The sequence below is a fragment of the Martes martes genome (genome assembly GCF_963455335.1).
Source record: "Martes martes genome assembly, chromosome: 2".
Lineage (NCBI taxonomy): Eukaryota > Metazoa > Chordata > Mammalia > Carnivora > Mustelidae > Martes > Martes martes.
The window spans coordinates 96597353-96622099 of NC_137889.1; the positions used below are offsets into that span (position 1 = coordinate 96597353).

The 24747-nt window shown below is 37.5% G+C and overlaps 1 protein-coding gene across 2 annotated transcripts in view; it reads right to left on the bottom strand.

Moving 5' to 3' along the window:
* The window catches only part of UNC5C (unc-5 netrin receptor C), a gene marked incomplete at both ends in the record, with an annotated part of 346897 nt that overhangs the window by 126567 nt on the left and 195583 nt on the right, over positions 1-24747 (bottom strand). For both annotated transcript variants that reach the window (XM_080797109.1, XM_080797108.1), the window contains one exon: positions 21259-21480. In XM_080797109.1, coding sequence (XP_080653235.1) covers positions 21259-21480 — 222 coding nt within the window. The remainder of the gene's footprint in view (positions 1-21258; positions 21481-24747) is intronic.

Sequence of the window (24747 nt, forward strand, 5' to 3'; positions counted from 1 at the left end):
CCAGGACTTGTAGCACTCCCCTGTCTCCAGAAAGAACAGGAGAACTGGATAGGAGTATTATACATTAGAACTGATAAAGCTACTTCAGTGTGAACAACAAGGCATTGAATTTTTAGGAAATCACAATGATATTAAGAATTACCACGTCAAATGGAATATAAATAATTGTTTTCTGTGGTATGAAAGTCTTCACTGGCAGAAGGAACAAAATGTAGACAAATTAGACTCTAAGACCAAGAGGAAGAAAACCTGATTTGGGGTCCTGGAATGACTACTGTCATGAGTAACTTTGGGTAGGCCCTTCCATTTCTTATTTTCTTAAACTTTAAATCAGTAAAAATAGGCAGCCCTTTCCCAGTGTACTTCACAGGACTGTTGTGAGGTCAAAAGAAATCTGTAAGAGAAGGTTCTTTTAGGGACAGACTGAGGCGCAAGGACTGCCAGCTCCTTATATCTTTTTGGGAACACAATCTGACCACATTTTCTAGCTTCCTTTGTCTTAGAAGTGGCCACAAAAGCAATTCTGGACAATAGAATGGGAGTGGAAGGTCGTTGTACCTTTTCGTGGGCAAACTGGTGAAGAAGCTTGTGGGTCCCCCCCTTGCTGTCTTTCCCTTCCTGCTGAGTGGATGCAGAAGAGGATGAGGCCAGAGAGGATGACAGAACCACAAGATGAAAGGAGTCTGGGTCCATCCATACCTGACCAATGGGAACAGACCTGCCCTACAATCAAGGGCACCTTCCTGGAACTGGTATGTAAACAGATGTACCACTGTATCACTTTTGGGTTATTCTGTCTTTGGTGGGGTCTGTTACTGAGGCTTAGCATAATGCACACTTAAACGATATACACTATAAATAATATGCTTGGCTCACAGTGGGTTTTTCTAAGTGACTACTGGATAAATGGATGACGAAAATACTTATTAATCTCACAATGCTTTTCTTTTTTTACTATGATTCAGCGTTTAGCTTCAAATTGTTAAAAACATTCTTTTATTTGGCAACATCTTGTTAGATACACAGAGAATTTCTATTAATTCTGAGAGTTTTCAAATATCTGAATGTGTGATTTTAATATTATGCTCAAAGTGCTATAAAACAGAGCAATTTGCTTGTTATATAACAAAAATCTCATTTTCAGAATGGTACGCTTGCAGTCTTTTTCAAAGTATCACTTCCAACATAAACGCTGAACAAACAAATTGATGTGAAACACTAGGTTTTAATGTTTAATTACCAGCATCATTTCTTTACAAGCAATCTCATTTTGGTGTTTTCATAAGAGCTAAAAAAACCTAATCTTGAACAACAGAACAGTGGCACCTGATTCTGAAAACTGTGTATAACTTGTAATGTATTCACATCCATTTTGTACTAGCATCACAAAGAAAAAGGAGAAAAATGATTGTTCCTTACCCTGAGCTCCAATTCACTGAGAGAGATATTTATGTAACTATATAACACCGTCAACTGAACAAAGAGCTTCAATCATGTATCTTTTCCTACCTCCAGGCAAAGTTTTGTTCTCCTTCCCTTCTTTTACAAATGTGTTTCCTTCAAAGGATACATACCCTACTGGATAAACAATCTCTATGAGAAAACAGGAAAGCTAGCTATTTAATATGTACAGTTCAGTGTCCTGAGTTTTGGAATCACAGTAAATAATATTTTGTGACGATACTCACACTAATAAAGATGATGACATTTTCATGATTAGCCGTGTTTTTAGTAAAGGGAAATTAATGGGGAGGACTATCCCGTCTGAAAGATACATACAACATGCTGACAAACAAAACTGGGTTTCAGCATAAAATGTATATGTTATATAGACAGTATCCATATGCACCTAACTTCACTGTGTGAGTTTATATGCATATCATTCATCTAGGATTTTCTTTTTACCTACAAGTTGGAATGCATTTACTTCATACTCTATTATAAGCCCATTTAGTCACATTTCTGTCAGATCCCACTTGCATATTCAGTGTTGAATAAATCAGTGGTTAATAAACGTCCTTGAAAATGTGTTTGGAGATAAATAATGAACTGCTGTATCTGATCATAAATGTACATTTTTACTCTCAGAATCCTGAGCAAAAAGATAGCCTGACCTATTACACAAATATATGGAACAAGAGAAATAATTAGAGAGCAATCATGTCAAAGGAGCCTGGTTTATTCTTATTGAATGGATACACTACAGACAAAAAAATAAAAAACGTTACAACTTCAAAAAATTCCACTGCAAAGGAAATACTAAATGAGGATAGGGAGTCAACCTTTTCATCATAAGTGCTTTTTGTCACATCTCCACGGGCTTGGGGCGCGGGCCCAGCCCCACAGCGTGAGGAGCTGCAGGACGCTCACATTGCCCGCCCGGCTGCGCCGCCCCCTCGAAGGACCTGCTCCAGACGACCACGGGCACGCTTTCAATTTACGGGAAGGTGGTCTGACAGGCAGACTGGGAGGACAGCCGAGATGGAAACACAGATCAAGTACAGATAAAAATATGTCCACCTTGAAATACACAAACAAGACTTTTAGGTAACAATGTGTGGGGTAGCCTCTATTGAAAAATGAGAAGAATACAATCACTTCTTTCTCATCGATGATTTTCACCGTCCCCTTCAGATTCCACCCCAGCCTCTCTCCATAACCCACTATGTGTACACATCCAACATCTATACTCACTTAAATAATATAGATTTCTGTCCCTTGCCTGTATCTTATAAATGTCAACCTCCTCAAAGCTTCGTGCTACTCAGCAGGCTTCAAATTTGTTTTTAAAATCTATTATGTGGGTGATCCTCTAGCAATACTTTGAAGTACCTTCCCTATTAAAAGTGAAGAGGGATCAGGGGTCCTAAGAAGAGAAATAATGGTAGTTTATGGGTATTATTTCACACATTCCTGACTATGAAATAATTCTCTCTGCTTAAAAAAAAAATAGAACACATATGCAAAAGAAAAAACATCAAAAATAAAATCTAGAAGGAAAAAGGGGTCACATAAAATCTCGCTAGAGGTTCATGTTTTATATAAAGCTGCAGTTGGGACTTTACAAAGGAAATCTCTGCACTTCTTATTTCTGGTTCAGAGGATTTACATGCTCTTTCTAATGATCTGGGCCTTCAGCACCGGGTAATGTCTCCCAGTCCCCAGCTTAGCCCTCATGCAAAATTGAAGCACTTTGGAGGCAGTTTAGTAGCTGCAGATGAATCTCAATGTGCAGGAAAAGGCATAATGGCTGTTTAGCACTTGCTAGGAGAAGCTGAGGAAATCAGGGGGAAAAATCTATTGAACTTAAGCCATCTGGGAAGCCAACTGAGAGCAAGTGCATTAACAACGTGTTTACATTCCCATTGTGTTGCTAGGCCAAGCAAAATGTGTGTGTGTGTGTGTGTGTGTGTGTGTGCGCACGCGCGCACGCGTGCACTCATGTGCACGTGCATGCTCACAGAGGGAATTATCAAGTGCAACTCTTTTGATTGTATCCGCTGTTTTCGTTCGGTTTTGGCAACTGTGCGGGGCAAAAATTTTCATTAGAAATATGGCTATGAGAATGTTCAGGTCTCCATGAGACAGGGGGACTGTTGGAGGGTAGGGCTTGGAAGGATGCTATGGGCATGAGGAAAATGAGCAATAAGCAGGAGCCTAGCTGTGCCGTGCTTTCCCTGTATCTGGCCCACCGTACAACACAACAGATTGGGGGAGGCTGCAGAGAGCCAGTAAAGAACAGCTAGGGAATGGCTTTCGTTGCCTGTTACATTTAGAGTTAACTTAGAAATACTGGCCAAATGAGGGAAAATAGCCAGGTAAATGCCGTCAGTTTTGGCTCCCATCACCCCTACTCGCTGTCTCCAACACCGCGACACTTTTTTTCTTCATGGTATTTAATCAGCTATTTTTAGAGCAGTGTGAGGTGCCCAGCAAAAGTGAGAGGAAGGTACAGATTTCCCCTATGTGTTCTGCTTCTGCACAAAGAGAGCCTCCCTTACTATTAACATCCCCCACCAGAGTAGTGCATTTTGTTTTATAACTGATGAGCTTCCACTGGCACATTGTTATTATCATCCCAAATCCACAGTTTATGTTCAGGTTTGCTCTCGTTGTACATTCTACAGATTTGGAGAAATGTGATGACGTATCCACCTTTATAGTGTCACACAAAGTAGTTTCTCTAACTTAAAAATTCTCTGTGCTCTACCTATTCACCCTCTCTCCCCATACCTCTTGGCAACCACTGATCTTTTTAACATCTCCATAGTTTTGCCTTTTCCAAGATGTCATATAGTTGGAATCATACAGTAGATAGCCTTTCAGACTGGCTTCCTTCACTTAGTAACATGCATTTAAGTTTCCTCCATACCTTTTCGTGACATGAGAGCTCATTTCTTTCTTTCTTTTTTTTTTTTTTTTAAGATTTTACTTATTTATTTGACAGAGAGAGACACAGCGAGAGAGGGAATACAGCAGAGGTAGGGGGAGAGGGAGAAGCAGGCTTCCCGTGGAGCAGGGAATCCAATATGGGACTCAATCCCCCAATGTGGGACTCAATCCCAGGACTCTGGGATCATGACCTGACCTGAAGGCAGATGCTTAACAACTGAGCCACCCAGGTGCCCTGAGAGCTCATTTCTTTAAAGCACTGAGTAATATTCCATTATCTGGATGTCTCACAGTTTACTTACCCATTCACCCACTGAAGGACACCTTGGTTGTTTCCAAATTTTGGCAATTATGAACAAAACTGCTGTAAAGATCTGTGTTTTTGCATGGGCACAGGTTTCCAACTTTTCTGGGTAAATATAAGGACTGTGATGGTTTTACCATGAGGTAAGAGTATGCTTAGTTTTCATTAAAAAATGCCAAAATATCTTCCACGTGACTATATTATTTTGCATTCTGACCAACAACGAATGAGAGTTCCTATTGCTCCAAATTTTTATCAACATCTGTTGTTGTCGGTGTTCTGAATTTTGGCCCTTCTTTTTTTTTTTTTTAAAGATTTTATTTATTTGACACACAGAGAGAGATCACAAGCAGGCAGAGAGAGAGAGGAGGAAGCAGGCTCCCTGCTGAGCAGAGAGCCCGATGCGGGGCTCGATCCCAGGACCCTGAGATCATGACCTGAGCTGAAGGCAGAGGCTTTAACCCACTGAGCCACCCAGGCACCCCGAATTTTGGCCCTTCTAATAGACAGACAGTGGTATCTCATAGTCATTTCCATTTGCATTTCTCTGATGACATGTTTATTGCAACTTTTGGTAAGATGTCTGTTAAGGTTTGTTGTGCTTTTGAACTGTTGCCCCCAAAACCTATGCCCGAATCCGAAGCAGAGTTTAACATTACCTTACTTGGCTAAGAGTCTTTGCAGATGCAATTAAATTAAGAATGTTAAGATCCTGAATTACCCCAGGTGGACCCCATTTCTAGTGATAAGTGCTCTTGTAAGAGACACACTGAGAAGACTGACATGGAATGGAAGGTGATGTGAGGAAGGAAGCAGAGATTAGAGTGATGGAACCACAAGCCTAGGAATGCGGGGCAGCCACCAGAGACAAGGAACAGACCTTCCTTTAGAGTGCCCATAGGGGGCGCTGCTCTGCGGCATTTCAGACTTGCAGCCTCCTCAAAACTGTGAAAATAAATTCGTTGTCTTAAGCACCAAAGTTTGTGATAATTTATTGTGGCAGCCCTAGGAAACTAATACAGTGACTAAGGGCATTTACTGTCTCCATTCAAGGAGTGGACTCAAGAATCTGACAGAGCAAAAAGGTGAGGAAAGGCTGTCTGCCATGCAGTGTTTTTCTGGTTTCACAAATGCCCCACAGAATGGGTGTGGGGAGGAAGCCTTTTACTCACTCACGTCATTTCATACAGAGGCCATCGTTGTCTAGGATCATCAAGACTGTAGCTATAAAAAGAGGCATGTCATTCATTCCCTGCCATTCCTGGAATTGCCTTGTACAGAACATTCCCCTGGGTTTTTCCAGCTAAATTTTAATTCACTCAAGCCCCAGAGTTCCCCCCCTCTTCCCTCTGGAGGCTGCTATCCCTCAGTCTGAGAAGTTTAATAGGCAGAGACAGGCGAAAGGAAATTGCAGAAAGCAGGGGCTCTCTACCGTGTAACTCTATACTACACAACTATCAAGGGGTTTCATGAATTTATTCTCATGATGAGAGGAGAACCTGAGCAAATGGTAAAGCATAGTTTTTATTCTCTCTCTTTTCCCTCGTCTTTTTTTCCCCTTTCAGACTGGGATCTCTTTAAGTGCATCAGGTCTTAGCTGTGTCTCTACTTACAGAACCGAGAGAAGTATCTGGGGCATGGTGTTTGAATAGAATGTCAGTCTCTGTCCCCCCTCTCTGCTGTACTTCCCAGCAGTGTCTCCTCTTGTCCCACTTCAACCTGATTGTATGTTAGCATTGCTAGAGCTTAAAATGAGTGAATGGACAAAGAATAAGCTATGCCCTTTTCCCGATTAAATCATTCTCTCTGGGGTGGGGCCAGCACATAGGTGTTTTCAAAAATCCCCCCTGGAGATTGGCAAATGCAGTCTGGGTTGACAGCTAGCCTCCTCATACTTTCTTGCTGCTCCTGCCTTCACGGTCTTGGAGATTTCTCCCCAAATTTGTAAAATCAGGTTAAACCCTTGATGCAATTAGGAATGAGTCCAAGACTTCCCTAACCTGAGTTGTTTCTCATTACTAGATATTATACTTCCTACATGCTGTGCTTGCTTTTTTGCCAGACCATGATATTTTGTTAATTGTAGCTTTCATGTTATACATACTGATTTTGTATCTCTAAATAGTGCTTTTCAGAGGAACTGGAAAGAGTGGGTATTTCAACAGATATCCCCAAGATGGCTCTGAGAATGCCCTGCTGAGAGATGACTCTGGATTGATGATATTTGGGAGAGAAGACCAAAGGGTTCCTGGTGAGGAAAGCACTCTCCCCACATGTCTTAGCATTAGCTCCTTCACTGACTGTAGCATTTTTTAAACAAAAAAATTCTGTTGTGTCTTTGAATGTGTAAAAAAAAAAAAAAATGCTGGGTGCAGAGAGAAAAATAGCATTGGAATTTTGAGCCAATCATTGTGAGAATATTGGCTAGTGATATTTAGGCATATAGAGAATTGACTAGAACAGATCACAACATGTGACAACCCAGAATAAAAAATGGCAACATCCTGGGTCATTATGTCATATAATTACCAGCCTGGCTTACTTATATTAGCACAATAGGTAACAACATCAACAAAGTGTACCTTATTTTTGAAAAAAAAGTCATACTTTTTATAAGCTAACCCTCTCTTTCAAGCTGAAATGTTTTCTTAAACTTCCTTAAACAGGACTCTTAATTCACTTCATGCAACAATCCAGAACTCTGTGAAGTAGGTTCCTTCTTATGAAGATAAAGAATAAGAGACTCTCCTTAAACTCTTCACATGTTATAGCCAAAGGTTAAATTAAAAATACACTTCGGCTTTTAACACTGGTGCTATTCTCACTTTGAAGTGGGCATATTAAAACTCCAGGCCACAGCATATGCATGGTTGCTGGGCACACGGAAAGATTGCTATAGCAACACAATCACTGGTTTCACTCCTGAAATGCCTTGTTTGGGTAGCAAGCCATCGAGATGAAGAATGGTCCTTGGGCTCCTGCTTCTTATCACAGTCTCTGTGTGGGCTTGGAGATGGGTAGCATTTGATTTAGCTCTTTCTAAATTGGGGAAAATACACACATACACAAACACACTCAAACACATATGCATATGTATATACTTGTATATCTACATACATATATAAATAGATATTCTTGACTAAATTGTATTAATCAATGCTTTCATCTTAACTGTGGGAAGACAAAGGAGTAATGCATTATAAGTAACTTTGCCCTAAGTGTTAATTGACTGTAAAGAATTCCTTTGTGTTCATTACATTAAAAACTCTTGTTGTATATAATTTTAGAAAATTTCTGTTTTCCTCTAATGAAGTGACAGCTCACTAAAACTGTACTGAAAGGTATAATGTTTCCTTGGCTCCACTTTGCAAGCATGTTCTGGGTTATATCTGTTCAAAAATACATGCTATTAAAATTTTCTATACAGTATGTAATTCAAACAGGACTAGTGTTCCCCATGGAGCAGAATTAAATTAAAATTACATAGTTCCACAAATATGGCACAGCCAGGGTCTGTGATGTATGTGCTGGGTCTACAATACTGATATATGTAAGTATTGGAAATGCCAAAAATGAACAAACAACAACATGAAAAACTTCACAAAAGCAACAGATTAGAAACAAAAGGAACCCAAATGGGTAGCCTAAAATTTTTCCAGTACTTACTTCTGTTTGTAAGGAAGGGAAAGAATGGAAATAAAACCCAGGTTTCTACACAGTGAGAGAGCCCGGATCAGTCAGCAAGCCGAGACTCATCTTCATGCTAGAATGAAGTGAGAGCAACAACTAAAATCTACATTCTGGAACTCTGACCCAAGCATGTATTTGTCATTGCAGCTGAGACGACGTCGGCCATGTTAACTCAGGTGTTTAGAGACTTAAAGTCAATGTGAAATAAGGATAAATCCATTGTGAGCACTAACAAGTAAGGAATAAGAAAAAGTATCTATTTCAGGATGATTGATATCCTTTATCTCTCGCCACGGTATCAGACCGACTTAGTGGAAAAGCCTTCATATCCTACATGGATCCTTACCAATTTTCTATTTTTACTTTGGGGCCAGCCTTATAATGGGAAAAAAAAAAAGTTGTTAATTTCTGGTATTGAAATAAGTACCTTTGGGAAGGAAATCAAATAAATAATTGGTTTATATCCCAGAATCATTTATCTTCATTGGCAGGCAAATAGATTACAGATATAAGGCTCTATTCTTGCAGAAGCAGTACTCCCACTGACTTAATAAAAAAATTATGGAATGAAGTTCAAATAGAGTTTCCAAATTTTATGCATCATTTCCTAAACTTTAAACAAAGGCCATGGAATTTATATAATTCCTTTTGAAAATGTTCACTCTGTTAATGAGAACAGAGTTTAAAGTAATTATTTTACTTAGAGAAAAATGACTTATATGTGTGTACTTAATATGTAAAATAGCTCTTCTTATGGAAACTATACTATCTTATCTATTCCTCAAATCACCTGTTCATGAACCATCTCAAATAAAAACATCACCTACATGTTTCACTAAATTTCAGTTACTCCAATTTAGTAGAATGAGTAGCTATAACCCCACAAAACAAACTTTTATTATCTGCGGCGCTTAGAGCCTTGTGTTGCAAAATTCATAGCAGACGGAAGTTTATAAAACAGAGACCACACGATACCATTACAATCTAGTTGAAGAGAGAAATATAAATATACATACACACATCTATAGTTACATATATATATTTTGTAACATATGTATTATCACATATGTATTTTATATACATATATTACCTATACGTATATATCAAATATATATTTATATATTATATATCTTATATATATATGAATATAACTCCATACAACACATTATAAGAAATTGTCATTTTTTACCTCAAAAATGATTGAATATTGATACTCTCTAGTGGTTTAACTTACCACACATACACAGTTCACACTTATGAGTATCATAAAAACGGAAGTACAAATAAGGGAAATGTAGAGATGTTACCTTATCACTTGAGTTTTATAGAAGGTTTCATCCCCAATATTGCATTTAAGATACTACTTTGAGCATGAAGAGGATTTTGATAGAAGTAGGATAGGCAAAGTATGGGGTAAGGGATCATTACTTCATACATACCTACTTACTGAGCTCCTGCTAAATACCAACACCAAGTCAAGGATGGAACCAGAATAGTGAAAAAGAGAGACATAATCCTTGATTTCATAGAGCTCACTCTTGAGTTTATAATATCTAGATGGAAGGGGAGAGGTAATTTGAGAAAGGAAACATAACTGTCCTTCTCAAGGATCTGACATTAGTAAAGACAGGAAGCAAGCAGACTTTTTCTCTTAAGTTCCCTATGACTTAGGTAGGACCAGTAAGTCCAGATAACAGAAAGTTGATTATACTCAACCTAATGAAGAGCATGCCAGTAATGCACTGAGTTTAAATGCCTGCCACAGTCTCACAACTTAAATTTCTATGATTCCAAGACAGCAAGATGTAAAGAAAAGAGTGTTCACATTCATTTAATACAACCTGAACAAATCTCATCTAGTTTCCCTTTGAAAATGTATGAGCAGCATCTCCTAAATCATGTCCTGGTAATGACATTAATGTCTCATGATATTTTACTAGAGGTTCTGTGAAAAGGAGTTCAGTTGCCAAATATGATGAGGTTAAAAGTTTTCCAATGCAGAGCTTTCCTGGGACTTTTACAGGAAAATATACTTTATACTTTTCTCCAAGAGGGGAATATAATTATTACAGTGTTTCCTAAAGTATTTGACCACAAAGCTTTTGCTTCCTTTTTTGTTTTTGTTTTCCCAAATAGCACTTACAAGACAAGCACTTACAAGTTCATGGAACACAGTTTAAGAGGAAAAAACAAATTTGCCCAGTGTCGAGGACATGCGGTGGAAGAGAAGCGACTAGAAGGCTTTCTAGTAACTACCTGGAGAATGGTTTTCTGGGGAAAAAGGCTGAAACCAAGAAGGTGTTGGAGGCTAAATCATCTAAGAGGCATATAATAGAGGCCTATATATACTAGGGAGGTTATAGCAAGAATTAAGAACAGAAGGATGTTTTGTAGGAGAATTCTGAGAGGAACCGTCAGTAGCCGATAATCACTTTGACTGCTGGAGTAAGGGATGAAGCTGACATTTCTGTTTTTGGTGACAGAATGGAGAGAAGAGGTATCTGAAATAGGGATAGAAGAGGAGGAAAGAAACATTCAGTCATGCCATTCTTGCGACAAACAGAAACCTGAGTGAGCAGAGCATATCTGCAAAAGCTCTTCCTGGGGTAAAGGCAAATTCACTTAAATCTGTGCCCAGTTCTGGCTTCTCTTCATCGTTTGTTTGTTTGTTTGTTTGTTAAGGTTCACCCTTTTGTTCTTTGGCAAAATATTGAAGACCTTTAAGAATAAAAAGAATCAAATCCTAAGCACTGGTTCAAGCTATTCCATAATGAGAAAGGGCCCAGGTATAGAAAATCTGACACAGAAGGGCAGGTGGAAGAATGAAAGATAAATATTTAGTTGACATGCTGAACCAGATTTTCTTGAGAAAAGGGGAAAATGTATTCATAGATTTTTTTTTTTTTTTGACAAACTGTTATGTGTTCAGTAGCTATGGCAGAATTTAGGTAGACCTTACTGGGTACAGGGCCAAGACAAAGAATTCAGAGAGCCCTCGGTTCATATCCTTGCTCGGCCACCTCCTAGCTATGTGATTTGGGGCACGTTAGTTTCTCCACCTTGCTGAGCCTCGGCCCTCTTGTTTACAAAAGGAGAGTCCCAGAAATTATCTCATAAGACTGTCGTGATAACTAAATGGCAGAATACACATAAGGCATTCAATATAAAGCTTGGAACTTTTTATTGTTGTTGAGTTGGTCCTACAGATAATATTTTGCTAATGTGAGAATAATTAAAGAGGAGAAGGGAAAACCTCGCGGATTATTAAAATTTCAAACCAACTGAGGTTTTCTAACCTCCCTGCTTTTTTGTAGAGGAGAAATATTTGCTTTTCAATGGTAAATCTTAGGTACCATGGAAACAAGGGTTGAAAAGACTTCAAGTAAATAGAAAGCAAGCAGCCGAGCCTGAGTTTTTCTTAAAAATGTAACCTACGATTTTGAGCAGATCAAGATTTCTATGGAATTCTGAAAGAACATAGATACTTATTACTATATTACCAAATCAAGAACTTCTGACTATTTAAGTTTTCAAAACCATCTAATATATACTGCTTTCCACTTTTCTGTTTCTTATATTACATATTTGCAAGAAATGCAAATGTGGTTTAAATGGTGGAAGGCAAACATTAATAGTAATAAATGCTCTTTAATCAGTACATTTTATCATCAATGGTACAGCTTTGCTCAGTGAGTACAAATCATTGTTTACTTCATATTTCAGAACTGGAGAGTCTATTTAACACCTACATAATTTAAAAGGAAGAATTTTGTGAGTTGGAGGAGAATTTTTTTTTTTTTCTGGTATGGTTTTGTAGTTTTTCAATGAGAAGTTACCTTTGATGAGGATTTTAGAAAATGTATTTAATTTTTTAATGTATCTGATTTCTACCGAACATGCTTCCAAATATTATTATTCTAAGGCAGAGTTATCTATAAAAACAAACTCATTTGCAATGACTTTCTCTCCTGCATCATCCAAAAACCATTTGATTTTTTAAATGCTAAGACATTACTCTGATTTGTAACATACTTTAAGACTTGATGCATTCTAATGTTTCTTGCTGTTAAGAACCACTAACCCCCCAATAAGACTACAGTCAGACTGTATTAAGTGAAGAGTTGAGAACCAAATATGCAGGTGAATCCAACTTCAGGAAAAAAAAAATCCCCAAAACCAAGTATTTCAGTTTCAATACCATTTATAATCCTTCCGACCTCATGGGAAAGCAAAGAGCTCTAATACAAGAAGCCCACAAATTTTCCCCCAATACTTGTTCAGATTGGAGATTTATGATAATAGGCAAAGAGATGCAATTGAAATGGTTTGGACTTTTTCTTCAGGTTTCATTATCTATTATGAAAATAACACATTCACAGGGTTGAGGGAAAAAACAAAATTATAAAAGAAATCTCTCACCCCAGAATTTGAGCTGTCAACCGCTTATATATTTCTCCAAAACATTCCAATGCATAGAAAAATATATCTGCATCCTTTACGTAATGAGGACATATTACATGTAGTGTTCTGTACTCTGGTTTTCACTTCAAATTTTATGTGAGAGATTTTTCTACAACCTCGCATACAGAGAAACCTCATTATTTTAAAAAGCATCACTATACACCATGTAGGGATGAACAGTATTCAATATGCCTCTCCAATAAGGGTGCAATCAACAACCTTGCATTTCAGTATCTGTGCTCATTTGGAATTTTACTTTTAGATCCTAAATTTGTAATTACTGAGTGAAAGCATATATACTTTTAAGTATTGGTTGGTATTTTCAAATTGGCCTTCAGAAAGATTGTACCAATTTGCAATCTCACCAAGAAGGATGAGATATTCCATCCCATTCCTTTACCAACACTCTATACTAACTGTTTTGATCTTGACAATATCTTAAATGCTTATTTACCAGTTTGCATTTCTTTTTCTGTATCTTCGTGTTCAACTACTGCTCAATTTTCCATTGGGTTGCTGACCTTTTCCTTAAATATACCTTAAGAACTAGTAATATATTAATTAAATTAGTCCTTAGATTAATGTATGTCCACAGATACATTCCTGTGTGTGTGTATTTGTCGCCTGGCTTTGTGGTTTTCTTGCTTTGGATATTCAAATATATGAATGCTTTCTTCAAGGTGGGGAGCAAGATGGCAGAGGAGAAGGAGACCTAAATACCATCAGGTCCCAGGAGTTCAGCTGGATAGTGATCAAACCATTCTGAACAGCTACAAACTCAACGGGAGAGAGAAGAGAAGAAGAGCAGCAATTCTAGGAACAGAAAATCAACCACTTTCCAGAAGGTAGGACGTGCAGAGAAGTGAATCCGAGGCAATACTTCGGAAGGTAGACTGTGGGAGGAGGGACGAGCTCCCAACAAGTGGTGGAGCTGCGGAACACAAAATCGGAACTTTAAGAAGTCTGTTCCACTGAGGGACATCGCTCCATAGGCTAAGTGGGGGGTGGGGCCCTCGCAAGGACAGTGTGGTCTCAGGATCCATGGGGTTACGAAAAGACCAGGGGTGCTTGAGTGCAGCAGAGCTCCCAGGTATCAGAGCAAGGAAGCCAGCTGCAGAGACAGAGCCGAGGTGGGAGCTTTCAGCTCGGGGTTACTTTAAACCATGATCTGTGGCACAGTTGGGCCACTGCCCAACAAGCAGCAGATCCGGGGAGACTCACCTTCCTCCTCTGGGAGGAGTGGCACGGGAGTGCGCTGCAGGAATCTGCTGGGTTTGGAGACTCCAGATGGAGCCGTGTGCCAGAGATAGAATTGCTGGGTCACAGGCTGGGTGAGCATGGAGTGCACCCAGACACCAGGGAGACGGGAGGGACTGACTGCTTTTCTCTGAGGCCGCACTGAGGAGTGGGGCCCTCAGCTTTCGGCTCCTCTGGGGCTGGAGATCGGGAGGCTGCCATCTTCATTTCTGTCCTCCAAAGCTGTACAGAAAGCGTTTAGGGAATGAAAGCTACCAAAAGTGAACCCAAGCAGATTACTTAGTCTGGCCCCTGGCAAGGGCAGTGCAATTCCACGTAGAGCAAAGACACTTGAGAATCACCACAACAGGCCCCTCCCCAAGAATAGCAGCAACAACATCCAGCCAAGACCAAGTTTACAGATCAGTGAGAACTGTGGAACTCCAGAGCTAGGGGAAAGCAACACAAAGAATTCATGTTTTTTTTTCCCCATGATCCTTTAGTTTTCCAAAGTTAAAATTTTTTTAATTTTATTTTTTCTTATTCTCTTTTTAAAATTTTTCATCTTTCCTATTTTAATATTTTTAACTATTTTATCTTATCAAGACCCTTTTAAAAATCTTTTTATGTTTTCCTTGTTATAGTCATATTTTATCCCTTCATTGTATTTAAGCTTATTTTTTGTATACATATAGATTTTTTTTTTTTAATTTTGGGATACAATTTCTTCTAATAGATCAAAATACATCCTAAATCTAGTGCATGGCTTTATTCTAGTCTCTAGCCTAATCACATTCTTTCCTCTTTTTTTTTCTTTTCTTTTTTCAACAAACTTCCCATCTTATCAATTCCTTTTTTTAGAATCTCTTTTTTAATTTTCTTCTTTACAGTCATATTCCATTTCTTCATCATGTTTACCCGTATGTGTGTGTGTGTGTGTGTGTGTGCGTATTTCTTTCTTTCTTTAAAATTTTGTGATGTAGTTTCTTCTAATAGACCAAAATACACCCCAAATCAAGTGTGTGGCTTGATGGCTAGGGACCTAATCACTGTGGATATTAGCAATATGTCAGAACTAGAGTTCAGAATGATGATTATCAAGGTGCTAGCTGGACTCAAAAAAAGCATGGAAGATATTAGACAATCCCTTTCTGGAGACATAAAATTCCTTCCTGGAGAAATGAAAGAACTAAAATCTAAACAAGTTAGAATCAAAAAAGCTATTAATGAGGTGCAATAAAAAATGGAGACTCTTACTGCTAGGATAAATGAGGTAGAAGAGAGAATTAGGAGACTGAAGCAGTCATCAAAAATCTCCCAACAAACAAGAGCCCAGGGCCAAATGGCTTCCCAGAAGAATTCTACCAAACATTTAAAGGAGAATTAATACCTATTGTCCTGAAACTGTTCCAAAAAATAGAAATGGAAGGAAAACTTCCAAACTCACTCTATGAGTCCAGCATTACCTTGATCCCAAAACCAGACAAAGACCCCATCAAAAAGGAGAATTACAGACCAATATCCTTGATGAATATGGATGCAAAAATTCTCACCAAAATACTAGCCAATAGAATCCAACAGTACATTAAAAGGATTATTCACCATGACCAAGCGGGATTTATTCCTGGACTGCAAGGTTGGTTCAACATCTGTAAATCAATCAATGTGATGCAGTACATTAATAAAAGAAAGAACAAAAAAGCATTTGACAAAGTACAGCATCCTTTCCCGATCAAAACTCTGCAAAGTGTAGGGATAGAGGATACATACCTCAGTATCATCAAAGCCATCTATGAAAAGCCCACCACAAATATCATTCTCAATGGAGAAAAACTGAGAGCTTTTCTCTTAAGGTTAGGAACACAGCAGCAAAGTCTGCTATCACCACTGCTATTCAACATAGTACTAGAAGTCATAGTCTCAGCAATCTGACAACAAAAAGAAATAAAAGGCATCCAAATTGGCAAAGAAATCAAACTCTCACTCTTTGTAGATGATATGATACTTTATGTGGAAAACCTGAAAGACTCCACTCCAAAACTGCTAGCACTCTCATAGGAATTCAGTAAAGTGTCAGGATATAAAATCAATGCACAGAAATCAGTTCCATTTCTATACACCAACAGCAAGACAGAAGAAAGAGAAATTAAGGAGTTGATCCCATTTACAAATGCACCCAAAACCATAAGATACCTAGGAATAAACCTAACCAAAGAGGGAAAGAATCTGTATCCAGAAAACTATAAAGTACTCATGGAAGAAAGTGAGGATGACACAAAGAAATGGAAAAAATGTTCCATGCTCATGGATTGGAAGAACAAATATTGTGAAAATGTCTATGCTACCTAAAGCAATCTACACATTTAATGCAATCCCTATCAAATACCATTCATTTTTTTTTTCAAAGAAATGGGCAAATAATCCTAAAATTTATATGGAACCAAAAAGACCCCGAATAGCCAGAGGAATGTTGAAAAAGAAAACCAAAGTTGGTAGCATCACAATTCCAGACTTCAAGCTCTACTACAAAGCTGTTATCATCCAGATAGTATGGTATTGGCACAAAAACAGACATATAGATCAATGCAACAGAATAGAGATCCCATAAATAGACCCTCAACTCTATGGTCAAGTAATCTTTGACAAAGCAGGAAAGAAGGTCCAATGGAAAAATGACAGTCTCTTCAAAAAATTGTGTTGGGAAAATTGGACAGCCACATGCAGAAGAATGAAACTGGACCATTTCCTTACACCACACACAAAAATGGACTCAAAATAGATGAAAGACCTCAATGTGAGACAGGAATCCAGCAAAATCCTTGAGGAGAACACAGGCAGCCACCTCTTCAACCTCAGCTGCAGCAAATTCTTCCTAGAAACATCACTAAAGGCAAGGGAAGCAAGGGCAAAAATGAACTATTGGGACTTCATCAAGATCAAAAGCTTTTGCACAGCAAAGCAAACAGTCAAGAAAACCAAAAGACAACTGACAGAATGGGAGAAGATATTTGCAAACGACATATCAGATAAAGGGCTCGTATCCAAAATCTATAACAGACTTATCAAACTCAACACCCAAAGAACAAATAATCCAATCAAGAAATGGGCAGAGGACATGAACAGATATTTCTGCAAAGAAGACATCCAGATGGCCAACAGACACATGAAAAAGTGCTCCACATCACTCGGCATCAGGGAAATACAAATCAAAACCACAGTGAGATACCACTTCACACCAGTCAGAATGATTAAAATTAACAAGTCAGGAAACGACAGATGTTGGCAAGGATGCGGGGAAAGGGGAACCCTCCTACACTGTTGATGGGAATGCAAGCTGGTGCAGTCACTCTGGAAAACAGCATGGAAGTTCCTCAAAAAGTTGAAAATAGAGCTACCCTATGGCCCAGCAATCACACTACTTACTGGGTATTTACTCTAAAGATACAAATGTAGTGATCCGAAGGGGCACGTGCTTGTGAATGTGTATATAGCAAAAATGTCCCCAATAGCCAAACTATGGAAAGAACCTAGATGTCCTTCAACAGATGAATGGATAAAGAAGGTGTGGTATATTTATATATAGTGGAATACTATGCAGCCATCCAAAAAAAAATCTTGCCATTTGCAACTACCCCATTGATGGAACTAGAGGGTATTATGCTAAGTGAAATAAGTCAATCAGAGAAAGACAATTATCATATGATCTCTCTGATATGAGGAATTTGAGAGGCAGGGTGGGGTTGTGGGGGGGTTAGGGAGGGAAAAAATGAAACACGATGGGATCAGGAGGGAGACAAACCATAAGAGACTCTTAATCCCATGAAACAGAGTGTTGCTGAGGGGTGGGGGGATAGGGATAAGGTGGCTGGGTTATGGACATTGGGATGGGTATGTGCTATGGTGAGTGCTGTGAAAAGTGTAAGCCTGATGATGACCTGTACCCTTGGGGCAAATAATACATTATATGTTAATAAAGAATAAAAATTTAAAAAAAAATTTAAAGAAAGAATGCTTTCTTCTAAGACTTCTTTATTTTGTCTTTATTAAAAGGGCTTTGCCCATGACTAAAAACAACCAATCAACTAACTACCCAACACATTGCCAAGATTTTCTCCTAGTGATGTTAGTGATGATCATAGCAGTGGCGGTGGTGATAATGATGATGACATTAAGCCCTGACATCAAGAATTTATTTTAATCTAACAAATGAGATAAAATCCAAGATTTATTTCTTTATTCATTAGCTTATTTCATGCATTCAATTTCCAACTGCCTACTTTGTGGACTGAAAACCAATCTTAACACATTGCAAATGCCTTAACTGAGTGTTTCCTGGTCCCTTTTTTAATCCATGAATCTGTATGCCTTATTCTCTGCTCAGATAAAACTCTTCGCTTTTTTAGTTTTGCAATATATTTACAAGGAGCTGAGGCTCCCTCATTATACTATTATGTCAGAATTCTTCCAGCTGTTTTCATAAATTTCTTTTCATACAATGTTGGTGGACTTTTTAATTGATTTATAAACAGTAAACACCAAAATATATTATATTTCTACATTTTAAGGTTTTCATATTGTACAAAGACTGCAATTCTGAAACCATCCCGGAGAGACTATTTTTTTAAGTTGCCAGAATTGTATAAAATATATATACATATATATAGTTCTTCTATCCAAGAACACAGTAAGTTTTTCCATTTGTTTAAATTGCATTTTTCATAATCCAAGTAGCATTTAAAGTTTTTCTTTCTAAAATTCTGCAATTTTTTGTTAACTTTATACATACACATTTTCTTGTACATAGTTATTCCAAGTGATATCTTTTATTCCATTATAATTTGAATGGCCATCTATAAAAGAAAAGTCGATGGGTTATATGAATCTTTTTTTTTTTCAGCCACTCTTCTGTATTCTCTTGACGTTTTTTCAGTTTTTTTATTTAAAAATGCTTTTTCCAGATATATAAAATCATACTATTTGTCAAAAATTATCAGTTTTTCCACTTTTTAAAACAATTTTTATATTTTTCAGTTATTTGTCTTGCCTGGTTGCACAGGCTAGTATGTTAAGAACATACCAGATAGTACTGATATCTGAGGGCATCTTTGTTTTTTTCTAACTTGAAAGGTTAATACATTTGTCTGGATGCTGGCTTTCTTGTAAACTTTTAGATGAAATGAAAGGCAGCCCAAAGGTATACTGCTTTCCACTCCATCCGTGAACCTGAGGAGCGTTGGGCAGGCATTGGCAGCTGACAATTCTTCCCTTAATTCTCATCTGTCCCATCCTGAGGTTGAGGAGAAACATACCACATAGTTCCATTTATAACTGCTTTATGAGGTATTTTTAATAATTGGTACATGCAATAGTAATTGATTTTATGTGGAAATAATAAAAAACAGAGTGTTTTAAGAAGGGAAATGTCTTACTGACCTATCTATGTTCACACACGTGTACGTATATATTACCAACATGGCATGAAGCTGGCAGAGGAGCTCAGTATCAGAGTAGTTTGGGTTTTATTCCTAATCTTCCTGTATAAACATTTTCATTAATTCAGTAAAGAGAAGCCTAAATATGTTTGTGACTTTCATCTTAGCTTTTGTGATGTCTTTCTTTTGCCTCTTACCATTAAAACTTGTGTGTCTGAAATCTTTACAAGTAAATGAGCTGAAACAAATAAAACTAATTCACTTGGGATTTTGTAGACATCTGGTGGAGTTATTTTCTGAGTAATTAGAACGAGAGGTGGGACGATTCCCTGAAGTAAAGCTACCGTACAGTTGGATACCCGTTCGTTTCCACAGCCATCAGATTGCAGGCAGTGAGCATATTGATTCACAAATTGACAAACAATTATGTAGAGCCGCCACCTGATTTTCTAAGACCATTTGTGTTTTATCAGTATATGCTTCACGCACTTTTCTAAAAGATGCCTTTTCTCTGTCCTCTCACAGTCTGTTCCATTTCATTATGTCCCGTCACCTCAATGTGCCCTTCACATGGTTAGAGGCAGCGAACATAGATCTCCCTCAAGAGCTGCTCTCTGCTCAACCTTGGTTCATCCAACATTTGGATACAAATATGAATGAACTACAATTTGGCTTTTGACAACATATACCTATTTTGGCAGGCAGAGATAAAGAAAATAAAGATATTGAAATGCTTCCTATTTAGCTTGGAAATGTTGTTCAGTGAAATCTTACTATTTAAGATACGTCTTAATATTATAAATCATAGATCTGGAATGGATTTTAAAATTCCATTGTTATTTGTTCCAATTGTTATTCTCACTGTTAGAGAACAAAAGCACTTAAACCGCTGTAGAAAGATACACATCTTTTCAGTTTATAATAACTGTAAGAGATTATACAACTATCTTCAGTCACCCATCATGGAATAAAAAGATGCTATCAAGAAAGTTTCCTTTTTAGCCAATCTAAATCCCACAGGTTATTAAAATCTACTTTATCCTCTCTCTGCCTTTAGTATTTTACTGTCAGGGATAATATTTGCAGAGCAGTAAAGTCAGGCATTTTCACCATGCCAGGAACAGAGATAATCTGATCAAGGCCCACCCAGATGGTGGCTACACTCACCCCTTTGCCTCTTCCTGGATCCCACACTATCACTGTTCTCAGTCACTCTCAATTTAACTTTACATAAGAGATAGATAATTAGGATTTATTTTCAGATGTAAGCCAAGGACACAGGATAGTTTGAATCTGCAATGTTTACAAATTGTTTAAAAATACAAGGGGAAATTATGCATGTGAATTGACATTTGATAGTTGTAAATAAAAATGACAAACTTATCCTTAATTGAACATGTTCCCCAATCTCAGGATTTTAGACCTGACAACAGAATTGACACATGAGTGAAATTCATCTTTAGACTAGGGCACTTGCCAATCATCCCATCTATTCATTTTTCTCATTAATCTTTTTCAGGATGAACTATGTCCATCAGGAATCAAGTCAAGATTTATTGATCACATTTTACTTTGCAATGCGTGGGATGAGGCCACCAAATTCTACCCAAACTGAACCAAAACTTTTGCCAAAGGATAATCGCTCTATTTTTATTCTCACAATTGAAAGAACAGTAAGACATCATGCCAAAGTGGTGAGTTAGTGAATACTCAACAGTAGTCCAAATGCAGCAGAAAACTCACCAGAGGTTTCGTCTACTCTCTCATCTACTATGTGGTCCTTCTGATGAACCCATTCACTATTGCACTTGAAGTAGATCTGGGTGGCAGGACTGGCTTTACAATACAGGTTCACAGGCTTATTCTTCACAATATAAGCTTCTTCAGGCTCAATAAGAAAATGTGGTAGAGGTTCAGGTGGATCAGATGGAAAGGTTTCTGGGAGTTCATGAAAAAAGTCGTCGTCTGGTGAAATAAGAAGAAAGTGGAAAGAAAACAGTCAAATCATAGTAGCCACTTGCCATTTACTTGATATTCACTTAAAAATAATGACTCATAAATGATCTAATTAAGGATGTGTGTGCCTGCTATGTACCTGCTGTGCATTAGGTCTCTTACTGGTTGTACAAGTAATTTTTTGGTTATTATTCTCATTTTTATGCATGGTGAAACTCAACATCAGGGAAGGTAAATATCTTGCCCAAGCGTGCATGTAGTAAATAGCACAACTGGAACCAGAACCCAGGTTTGTCTCACTCAAAAACTGTGATCTTCCCAATATAGTACTACACCTCCCACTACACAGTGTTCCCCTTGAGAGCTGACAAAAGCAAAAATGGTTTCATTAGAAAAATTTGTTTGAAAAATACAAGGCTCACAGGTAAACCGTAAGGTCTTTGCACGAAGCTGAGAAGGAACACTGGGAACATGAAATTAATGACCTTCAAGTTCAGATTCAAACCTATCTTTATTTTCAAAAGATACCACTGCATGACATTGTCATTCACTTATTCATTCATTCAACCAAAAGTATTTATTGAGCTCAGGATTATTCTCAGCACTAGAAGGAGAGGTAATAATATTGAGTCAGTCCAACAGTAGATTGATAGTAGAGCCTAGAGCCTAGCAATGCTGTTTGGTCTTATTTAGAAACCATACCTCAAATATCAGATGTATGATATGACTAGTCAAACCTATCCTCATTAGAATATTACTGAGTATTAGCAAGATCAACAATAGTCAATAGTCTCATTTTCTATAGTACTGAAAATTATCAAATATATTGCTCCCACTTTGCTGCTTCAACATCACCGAATAAACAAAACTCCAAAACCACTTGAGATACTTATACACTTGGAGGTATGTTTTTCTTAACTTGAGTTCTATATGATTCCAAATAAAAATAGAAAATTTAAAAATGCCCTAAAAAACCCTATTATCATATTTCACAAAAGTCAAGGTAAAAAGTCTTTCCAATACACTGAAACTAAGTCAGACCTGATAATTTTCTTCCTGTGGCAGATTGTGGGAAGCAAAACTATTGTTCATTCTGTTAGTTGATAAAGCACCCCAGGCTAATATGTAAGGTTAAAGGTGTGAGGCTCAAATTAAAAGTTTTAAAAATTCTTTAAAAGTATACACATTTGGTAGTAAATACATGACGTAGTATAGGTAAAGTCTGGTTGCTCATACGTTACCTTAAAACTCATTTTATTACTCATTCAGTTGTTGCTCTGTTTGGGGAGATGGCCATTTGTCAAACGGCCATTTGTCTGCTAAGAAACCTGGTCTGGCACTTTTTCCATCTAGCTCATGGGGCAGCTGTCAAACAGCAACCGTGTTTGATCTCTGCCAATATGTTCTGCAGTAAAAATTGGCTTCACTTGCATCACAGACACAACTAGCTTTCAAAGCTCCTCCCAAATGATAAATTTCTGACACTGGGATGTAAATGATGCTTCCTGGCGCTAGCTTTCTTTCTCACTTTACTTCCTTAATTTGCTTTCTTCTGGCAGGGCATCATCTCTGGTTTTTCCATTGCAGAACATCAAGGATCCAAACTGTCAGCTAACTAAATAATAACCTTGTTTCCATCAATTTCGGTTTCTTTATTCAATGTGCAAGAACATTCAAAACTGCTTGAATAAACAGTTCAGAAAGGCAAAGGAATAGGGGACTGGGGTATTGACAGATCCATCAACATAAAGCTGAGATCTTGAAGGTCTTATTCACAATCCCTCCTTATGTGCTTATTGTTGTATGTGATGATAGACAGTTCTGATAATCAATAGAGTGCCACAAAATATCAAACTGAAATTTTGTAAAATGTTTGCTGTTGTTTTTAATTGTTATTACTCAGGAAGGCAGAGTGTTGATTCTTCGTTTTCTTCTTCTTCTTCTTTTTTTTTTTTTTTTTTTTTTTTTACTATTGGTGTATATTTAAACATACCAAAATGTGTATGTATTTTAATATATTTATTCAGGTTTCCAAAATATAAAAAGTTTTCCTTTCAGTCATTGTTTTAGAAAGTGAGATTTGTTCTTTTAGAAGGAATGATGATTGCAAAATATCAGATGACTGTTTACTACCTTACATTATTCAATCATGTAGCAAAGTACTTATGTATTCACATCCTACAGAAAGATAGGCACTAAAAATTGATTACCCTTTCTTGCCCAAAGCATGTATTTCTTCCTTCTGATTATTTTATTGTAAACTACTGGGAAGACTAATGGAAGCTGGAAAAGTCACACATATGTTTTCAACTCAAAAGGGGCTCTCTTAAGTGCTGGAAAAGATAGTAATGATTTAATGACATATTTAAAAAATGTATGGACAAACTAATTTTGTATTGCTTAATTTTGAGTTTTAAGACAAGAGGGTCACTACCAGTAAAGAGAAATAATTCTACATTTTGGTTTGAAGCTTCGTCAAGTGTTGATTTTTCAAGGTGTTCGTTAAATAACACTTAGTATGCAACTTCTTAAGGAATGATTCCATCATTTGAAATATTTTCATTTTGTGGTAAATACAGTTTTTTTTTTTTTAACATATCATTCTTGTTTCTGCATAAACCCCATCTCTTAAGTAGCATCTAGGGAGATGCCTTAACCAATGACATGATATTAATTTGTTACAATTTCTTATAACACACATACACTGTTTAAGTCTATGGCTAGATAAATTCACATCAGGCAATATGGCACATTACTTCTAGTGCTCAATTCAGGGGATGGGAATGGTACTTCTAAAGATAATTTTCAAGACCTTGAGTCGGTAAGGTATAAAGAAGTGGGTAGATTTGACAAAATGGGAAGGACTGATTATCAGTGGGCTCATGTGCTGCTGGGAAATTCTTTCCTTCTTCATTTGCAAGAAGTTGGCCTGGACACCATGCACAACCATGTCAGCTGGCCCAGACAACAACTCCCCCACCATTGGGTCACGTATGTTAAGACAATACTTTCTTTGCTCTAGACAGAAATGATAAGTATTGGCATTAATTTCAGAAATTGTCTTTTAATGAAATGTCATCTTAAATTTTTTTCTAGAGTATGTTTTGAAAATCAAACAAGCAAGCCAATTCTCTTCAGCCAAAATTATTAAGGAAAACTTCTGAGTATTTAAACATCTAGCATGGTTATATCTATATGTATTTAACAAGAAAAAAATGACTATCTCCAAACACCATGTGCATTTAACAAGGAAAAAGTGATCATCTCCAAATACCA